Source organism: Bactrocera tryoni, chromosome 4, assembly GCF_016617805.1.
Source record: "Bactrocera tryoni isolate S06 chromosome 4, CSIRO_BtryS06_freeze2, whole genome shotgun sequence".
Lineage (NCBI taxonomy): Eukaryota > Metazoa > Arthropoda > Insecta > Diptera > Tephritidae > Bactrocera > Bactrocera tryoni.
Window position 1 is genome coordinate 43,367,555 of NC_052502.1, and position 9,381 is coordinate 43,376,935.

Genomic DNA, 9,381 nt, shown 5'->3' on the forward strand with positions numbered 1-9,381 from the left:
ATCAAATTTGACTTCCAAAACAAAGATAACATTTTCACATAATTAAATTTTTATTAGCGCCTTCAAAATAGGCTCTTAAGCCAATACAAGCATATGAAAGCTTCTTCCTATTTTTCATAATTTTTAAAAACTTCGGCTTATTTTTCAGTATTGTTAAAGGGGTAGGGGTAGTCAGAATTTTCAAAAAATTAATGCATTTTCCTTAAGTGTAATATCTTAAAAGTATTCTCTGAAAATTTCACGTTGATCCGATAATTCGTTTTTGAGTTATTCGACAAATAACAAAGAGAAGTGTTCGAGCGCTCGGAGAAACTTTAAACGCGTTTTTCTCAAAACTATGTTTTTTGAACTGGTGACAACTGTAACTCGAAAACCGCTCAGTAGATTTTAATAAAATTTATATAGCTTTACATACATAATAAACTCGGGCCTGGTCGAAGGATTTTCGATTTTTTTAGACCAATTAACTGTTGATTTTTTCTCAAAAATTTAGACAAAAATTTCCTGAGGCCGCCATTTTGTTAATTTTTGAAAAAAAATCCTTCGATCTGGCCCAGGATTATCTATTTATAAAACTAATTTTTTTCGTCCGATTGATTTTAGATGAATCTCCAAGAACTTATGGTAGTCAACGCAAGTACCTTTTTTTTGGAACTGGGTCAACACAAACAACTATAACTTTGGAAATTAAATTTTTTTTTTTTTGAAATTTTCGTGACTTCAAGTCCACATATTCTTTAATAATGCCATATTACTCGTACTACTTCCGTTAAATAACGCGATTTAATAGCAAAAAAAAATACTGAGAATTATAATTTTTTCGTGCCTCTGACTACCTCTAACCCCTTAACAGAAAAACGTCACATGGAACCGTCTAGCTGAACTATGACCCTCATTTCGTTTTGGTCAAAAACCCAGCTAGAATCTGACTACACATCGAATTAAGCGGTGAAAAATCCATGAATTTCTTTCCACAAATCAGCAAACTCCTCAAAACAGTCACGTAGGAATCCTAGTTGACAGGTCGACCTTTTAAAACGAATTCATCATTAATCGCATGATCATAATCAAAGAACGTTATCCTGACTTTTTACCTACATAATTCAATGTGGCTTTTCTTCGAGCGTCATTCGCTAAACCCACGTCTCTTCATCAGTAATAATACATTTTATGAATGTGGGGCCTTCAACTAATCAAGTCAAGCATCACTCTTGCGATCTCTACTCGCTATCGTTTTTGTTCATTCAAACTAAAAACATTAACCAAAACGTAGTTGAGTCCAGCCATAAAAGATGTTGAGATCCGCCGATGTTATCTTAACCTCCTTATATTCTCCAGGAATATACTCTATGCATAGTCATTGATATTATTATATAAAACTTGGTAAGCGCGTTTTTAGTTAAAAAAAATGCGTAGACTGGCGTAATCGGACCACTGCCACACCCACAAAACGCCATTAACCGAAAACATATAAAGTACAAGTAAAGTAAAGAACTAAGCACTAAATTAAGATATAGAACTTCTTGCAGTAGCAAGAAGCACCTGCGCGCAGAAAATTTTGAATAATTGGACGTTACACCGTCCTCTAATAAGTTTAATGTATGTACATATCTTCTAACACAGCTACAACACCCAAAGTTACCAAGCTCAAATACTATAAAAACTCCTATATACAGTGTGAAAATGGATGAAATCGGGAGATATCCCCGCTCACTCTCCATATAACGGCACTGTTAAAAACTACTAAAAGCGCAATAACCCAGTAAATAAATACGCCAGAGACATTAAACTTTACACCCGAGGTGGTATTAAAGTGCTTTATGGTAACCGATGTTAAAATCTGACAATGGGCGTGGCACCGTCAATCATATATCACGGGACCCGACTGACGGATTTAGACTAAATTTAATATGTGTCAATCTTTTGATTCTTTCATTTTCTAGTCTACAAATCAGGAGGCAATTGATTTAACGGAATATAACTTTGCATCAATATTTCTTTTAAAGCATGCCAAATTATGAACAAAAAATTTCTTAAATCCATGCAAAACCGTTCAAGCCTCCATGTACCGAATATTTAGACCCCCGTACCTATGACTTGACTTTTGTTCGAAAATGTCGGTCAATGTGTGAAATATTCAATTGTGATTCAGAGAAAATTTTTTCCTGGCAGTATTATCTTTGTGTATCAAAAATGGGTTGAATCGGGTATATATGGCCAAAACGAGAGAGCGTGTTTTACTCATAACAGTGTATTTTTGCGCTTAAAAAGGATAAATTTGAATGAAAACTGGCTACTTTGCTCCATATTATTGATGATTGTATGTGAGGTACTTTATTGAAGCCCAGGGAAAATTTTTTTAGTATGTGGCATGATAATACCACAACTCTCATATACTACGTATAATGATTATCGTTTTTATACTCTCGCAACAAAGTTGCTAAGGAGAGTATTATAGTTTTGTTCACATAACGGTTGTTTGTAAGTCCTAAAACTAAAAGAGTCAGATATAGGGTTATATATACAAAAGTGATCAGGGTGGCGAGTAGAGATGAAATCCGGATGTCTGTCTGTCCGTCCGTCTGTCCGTCCGTCCGTGCTAGCTGTAACTTGAGTAAAAATTGCGATATCATGATGAAACTTGGTACACGTATTTCTTGGCTCCATAAGAAGATTAAGTTCGAAGATGGGCAAAATCGGCCCACTGCCACGCCCACAAAATGGCGAAAACCGAAAACCTATAAAGTGTCATAACTAAGCCATAAATAAAGATATTAAAGTGAAATTTGGCACAAAGGATCGCATTAGGGAGGGGCATATTTGGACGTAATGTTTTTGGAAAAGTGGTCGTGGCCCCGCCCCCTACATACATATCTCGGAAACTACTATAGCTATGTCAACCAAACTCTATAGAGTCGTTTCCTTCAGGCATTTCCATATACAGTTCAAAAATGGAAGAAATCGGATAATAACCACGCCCACCTCCCATACAAAGGTTATGTTGAAAATCACTAAAAATGCGTTAACCGACTAACAAAAAACGTCAGAAACACTAAATTTTACGGAAGAAATGGCAGAAGGAAGCTGCACCCAGGCTTTTTTTAAAAATTGAAAATGAGCGTGGCCTCGCCCACTTATGGACCAAAAACCATATCTCAGGAACTACTCCACCGATTTCAATGAAATTCGGTATATAATATTTTCTTAACACCCTGATGACATGTACGAAATGTGGGTGAAATCGGTTTACAACCACGCCTTCTTCCAATATAACGCTATTTTGAATTTCATCTGATGCCTTCTCTATATAATATATACATTAGGAACCAATGATGATAGCGGAATAAAACTTTACACAAATACGGTATTTGAAAAAAAATTAAATGACGGATAATGAAATCTCGATTATCACTTTATCATGCGAGAGTATAAAATGTTCGGTGACACCCGAACTTAGCTCTTCCTTACTTGTTCTAACAAAGCTTGTGCAGAATATGGCGGACAGCCTATGAGTTATATGAAGTATATAAAAATATAAATTTGCTTCGATTCCGATCTTCTGGTTGATATTTTACACCTTAAGTTATTTCCATGGCTTTGACTCCTGCAAGTTGCGGGTGTTCAGTTGCACCCGAACTTTGGTCGTCCTTACTTGTTTTAATATAACTTTTTTAAATACAAAAGCAGCTTTTAGAAAAGTTTCCAATTAGTTTTCTTTTTAAGCACCAATTTATTTTAGATCTATCGACAATTTTCCTTAAGAATTTTCAAAGAAAGCACCGAGTCAAATGAGTCTAAAATATATATACTTTATTAAGCCATGCTTACTAAAAAGAGGGTTGAATTTAAGGCGAATTTTGGAAGAGCCCTTAAATCTTTCAGCGATGCGCTTTTAATGCCAACTATGCTTGTAAAACGACGACCCTTCACTGTTATCCTTATTTTTGGAAATAGGAAAAGGTCGCACTGAGACATGTCTAGCAAAGTAAGAGGCTAGAGACATCGTTACAGTATAGTGTTTTTGGCCACGAACAGGCAACGAAGTGTGCTCATAAAACCACGTCTAACCTTGGCGGTTGCTACAGTCCAAGTAAGCAATGAATACAGCTGAAAATTGTATCATTCTTCAGGGGCATGTATACCAACATATAAAAAAATGTACAGTTGGACTGCCAAATCCGCGAAATTTTAAATTTTGATATTAAAATTTCCACATATTTTTTTGCACACGCCTCGATGTGTTTTCTCTATTCGAATATACGAAACCATTCGCTTATGCCATTTCATTCGATTATACCAGTCTATTTGACATTCAACCGAGTTGTTTGTTCGATTCGCTACTTGCTAAATTTTGATGCATCGAAGTCAAGTATTACAAGCTAAACTATTTCCTACCGGGCTGCGATCAGCATGCAAGAAAGTAGGCGCGGATAAATTTTGAATAACACATTTACGCGTCACTGGTCAACGACCACTAATAACATCTGCATATTTGTAGTGGATATAACCTACTTTTCGAAAATATGCGCACACGTAAACTAATAACGCAAAAATACAAACAATAATGAGCAAATACTCGTTAAGCCCACGCACACCGCCACATCTGTGCTGTCCTCTGTACAAACGCAAATTAAACAAAATTTTAGCACACAGCTTAAATGCACTTCGGTGCTTTTTTTTTTGCAAAACTGCAGCACACACACACACGCATGCAGGCATGGACACGCACGCGGTTAAGAATTTCCGCACACTTAGTATAGTCCACTCGACCCAAAAAATTCATGGAATTCTTATTATGGCTCATATGCACTTCTGTCAACCGTCCTGCCTACGACTAACTGCCTGTCTACCTACCTAACCACACACATACACATGTATGCATACAATCACCGCCAATATGATGCGGCCATTGCAACTGAAACTGAAAAATATACATAAGTATGTTCATTATGAAATAAAGAGATAACAACAACAACAACGTCGGATGACAAAGAGGCAGACAGCGCTTGGACGCACTTCCCCCAATCAATTGTGCGTGAGTGCGAGTATTTAACCAAGGCAATTCTGCAGAAGAAGGCATTAACAAATTACATTTTCGGGTATAAAAACCAAAGTTCTGCATCCCTACGGCGGCATTGAGGCAACACCACTGCAGCGCTAAAGTTGTTAATTGTGTTAAACCAATAAAACGCGACGAATGTGAAAATCGATATTCGGAATTCGCAACTCTCAACTCGCAACTCGCAACTCGCCAAAATAGTCGTTCAACAATATATTGAGAAAAAGTGCGCCATAAAAAGTTTTTGTGCAGCAAAAAGGGGAATCAATAAAAATTACTGTAATGGCGCAATTTGTGGTAATCTGGAGCATATTCCTGTACGCTTCCTGTCTGCTGCTGCTCAGCAGTGCTGAAGTCCCACAACAACAACAACAGCAGCAACTCACCAAAGTGCCATTGGTCAGCAGCAATGTTGTTGAAATGATTGCGGGTGTGGGTGGACAGGGTGGAGTGGGCGTTGGTGTGGGTGTGGCAGGCGGTGTAGGTGGCGCAGTAGCGCCCAGCGTCGGTTCAGTGGCGAAGGAAAAGGAGCGTGTTTACTACCATCCGGCTGCGGTAACCAAACCACGAATCATCGACCAGTATGATCATCGCTCCTTGGACGGACACTTTGAGTACAGGTAAGATAATTAAATTGTTGCTGCCATGAATACATATATTAAGTTAATGATAATTGTGTTGTGGTTATCAGATGAATAAGTAGCTTATTTTCGGACAGCTAAGAGGAGGTGTAGCACCGCAAATGGACATGCAAGTGTGGCAATGCGAGCGCTTTGGCTCTACGCATTGACTGAAAGAGCTCTATCGTATTAGTACACATATTGAAGATGAACTAATTGGCTTAAAATTATAGTATTTGTATATCATCGTTGTCAACCACAAATAAGGCTTCAGGGATTAGTAATTGAAAATATTTGACAAAATTGGTAGAAGAATTTGTATAAAAAAAACATATTTTTGCTCTCGACCATGCAAAGCTTCGTTTGTAGCTTGGCTAACTCAATATAAATTTACCGGAAAATCTCAGTGAACTCGGCTATTACCGCGTAAGCGGTGTCTACACCAATAAAGAAGAAGGTAAAACTCAAGTGTCAGAAAACCAACAAAATCTTTATACCAGACTCTATAAGCCAAATTGTCATTACCGAGGCGCTTCTTAATTGTTCTATCAAAATTGTTTCTAGTTGATTTTCCTTCTTATCCTGTCATCCTTCATTTAAGCTGATCATTCGAGAACCAATAGAAGTTACAAGAATATATTGGTACGAACGAATTTTTCTAACCCCAAAACCGAACTGTCTTCTTAATCCGTGAATATAATTTATAACCAATCCCACTACCTATTATGACCTTTATTCCTTTTAGTAGCATCAGAAGCCATGACTTATGCCTATTTGTACGATAGTACATTGGAACTTGACTAAGACCTCACCTAGCTTTCTGTTCTAAGTCACTAAAAACATACCGCAAAAATAAAAAGAAACACCTATAGACATTTATCAAAGGGTAGTTGAGGTCATCATGTTCCATGAGAGCTTTTATTGCGAGAATAAATATATATATGTGACCTGGTCTACGAAAAGGGAGCTAACGTGCGAAATCACTGGATTCTATCATGTGAAAAAGCATCTCGTCTTCCATCCGAATCAACTAAAAAGTGAAAATTGATTTTTTGACACCTAAGCCCCCTTTCCGTAGACCAGGTCACATATACATGTATAGGAGCCTCGATCGATTATTTCAATCCTTACTAAACGAATAGGATTAATCAGAAGTGTGAAGGGTGAAGAAGTGAGAAATCTTGTTAAGACACCAGTCGAACGGTGTTCGGTGTCAATACACCTCATCCCTGAAAGCTTATTCTTCTTCTTTATGCGCTTAGACCCTACTTACACGGTTATAGCCGAGTTTACAACCGCACACCAGTCACTGTTGACACCAATTGGAGATTCCAAGTATAGCCAAATTCTTCTCCACTTGGTCTTTTCAACAGAGTGGAGGTCTTCCTCTTCGTGAAAGCTATATTTTCTTAAATTTATAATATTGACCTAGACTTCGTGTGAATTAGAATCCCATTGAAAGGTAGTCACTTTCTATATTTTCATTCAGGTACTACTATTACTATTACTAGGTTATAACGGTATCACCATAATGCTAGCTATCATTTAAATATATATTTATACGTTTATGTAATTTCTACGTATGATTCTTCTCACAGATATTTGCTGAGTAACGGTGAAGCTCGTTATGAACGCGCCTACTGGTTGCCAGCGGGCAAAAATATGGTGTTGGCACGCAAAGGATATTACTCTTACCCAATATCGAATAATAAATTCCTAACCGTCTTCTATACTGCCGATGAAAATGGATATCGACAGGATTCAAGTAAGTTTTAAATCTTCTTCTTCTTCTTTATTAGCGTAGACATCGCTTAAGCGGTTAAAGCAGAGTTTACAACAGCGCGCCAGTCGTTCTTCCTTTTCACTGTTTGACGCCAAATAGATATTCCAAATGTAGTCAGATCCTTCTCCACCTGGTCTTCCCAACGAAGTGGAGGTCTTTCTCTTCCTCTGCTTCCCCCGGCGGGTATTGCGTTGAATACTTTCAGAGCTGGAGTGTTTTCGTCCTTAAAGACGCTCTGAGAACTTTCCTCGCTCGCGTGAACTTTTATACACGACTCTATCCTTATAAGTCAGTAGAAACTAAGAGCTTGAACTCAGTTTCAGTTATGCATAAATCCATATATCTAAAACTTCATAATCATTTCATCTTTAATTCTATTTCGTTGCAGCCACATTTAGTAGAACGCAACCACATCTCCCGCGTAGTATCGAAGTGCCGGAATACGTACCACAATCCGTATACGCCGCGCATTCACCAGTAACACAACATCACAGTAAACCACATGTGCACACCTCCACCACAACCTCAAGGCCTTTTGTTCCATCAACCGATAATCCATTCATTCAATTGAAACCAACAGCGCCTCCACATGTGCCGGTGCATCAATCTATTGTAAGCCATGGTCAGCACTTGTATGGTCATCAATCACAAGCGCAACATTCAGCTGCTCATTCATCAGTAGGGGGTCATGTGGCGTCAGACGTTCACTCATCTACTGGTGCACACCAACCGGCAGGACCGCACCATTCATCCGTTCATTCATCGTCAGCTGCTCATTCTTCAGTAGGAGGTCATGTGGCGTCAGACGTTCACTCATCTACTGGTGCCAACCACCAACCGGCAGGACCGCACCATTCATCCGTTCATTCATCGTCAGCTGCTCATTCTTCAGTAGGAGGTCATGTGGCGTCAGACGTTCACACATCTACTGGTGCACACCATTCCGCAGGAGCTCATTCTGCATCGATTGTCTCCTCTTCCTCTGGAGCTCACACCAGCATTGGAGTTAAGCCTGGCGCAGGTCAAGTATGGCAGTCGTCAATTGCAGCTCCTGCCTCGTCAAATGCGGTTTCATCTTCTGGTGTTTCCCAGTCGTCTGGAGTTCATTCCCAAGCAATTCACCCTGCAGTACCTAGCCAATCGGCAGTTCATTCTCCTTCCGTTGTTCAACATGGAGTGGAAAGTCATTCCCAAGTCGGAGTTCACCCAACTGTTCCCTTCCAACCGGCAGTTATTTCTTCCTGGGCTGGTCAGTCTTCAGTCGTTCATTCCCAGACGGGAGGGCATTCAGAAGTTCCAACGGCTGCCACAGTTCACCCCTCAGTAGGCGCTTACTCACCACCTTCAGTTCATTCCCCATCCGTAGTCCAAACTTCAACAGGAGTTCATTCAACAGCTGTCCACCACTCACGCCCCACAGTACGCCCATCCAACCAAGTGTATCAATACCAATCAGTTTCACAAGGTTCTTCGGCACAACCTTCAGTAGGAGTTCCTCCAACGGTTGCTTCGCCCATAGGCCCAGTTCAATCATGGCATTATAGTTTTTAAATAAACAACACCTGATTGCGAATTATGGCAATTAAGTTGGTACAGGTATTTTGTCTTGGCTCACGACACTACATCATATTATTTCATGTATTTAAAAATCGAAAATAAAATATACTTTCTTTATGCAGTGCTTTGAAGTTTATTATATCATTGAACTTAGTCTGCTGCCAGAACTGTGAGTAATTAGTCCATCATAAAATGGTGCATTATATTATCAACTTTGCGGTATCTCAGCTGTACGAGATACCCTGAAAAGGGTATACTCAGACGGAAACGACGGAGACTCTTATATATACAAATGATCAGACAATTTAGCCATTATCCACCTGTATATATGTATGTCCCTCAGATTTTGAGTTATAGATCTA

The 9,381-nt window shown here is 38.9% G+C and overlaps 1 protein-coding gene across 1 annotated transcript; it reads left to right on the top strand.

Annotated features, from left to right (window-relative positions):
• The first annotated feature begins 5,341 nt into the window (after positions 1-5,341).
• Positions 5,342-9,072, top strand: LOC120775619 (sialidase-like). Its single transcript, XM_040105866.1, has 4 exons — positions 5,342-5,679; positions 7,278-7,444; positions 7,851-8,119; positions 8,315-9,072. Exons 1-4 carry the CDS (start codon positions 5,342-5,344, stop codon positions 9,011-9,013), a joined length of 1,473 nt encoding a protein of 490 aa, XP_039961800.1. The 3' UTR covers positions 9,014-9,072.
• The last annotated feature ends 309 nt before the right edge of the window (positions 9,073-9,381 follow it).

Coding starts and splice junctions, on each gene's coding strand:
- LOC120775619 (XM_040105866.1), top strand. CDS start 5,342: ATGGCGCAATTTGTGGTAATCTGGAGCATATTCCTGTACGCTTCCTGT. Junction 5,680..7,277: donor GACGGACACTTTGAGTACAG/GTAAGATAATTA, acceptor TTCTTCTCACAG/ATATTTGCTGAGTAACGGTG. Junction 8,120..8,314: donor GTCATCAATCACAAGCGCAA/CATTCAGCTGCT, acceptor GCAGGACCGCAC/CATTCATCCGTTCATTCATC.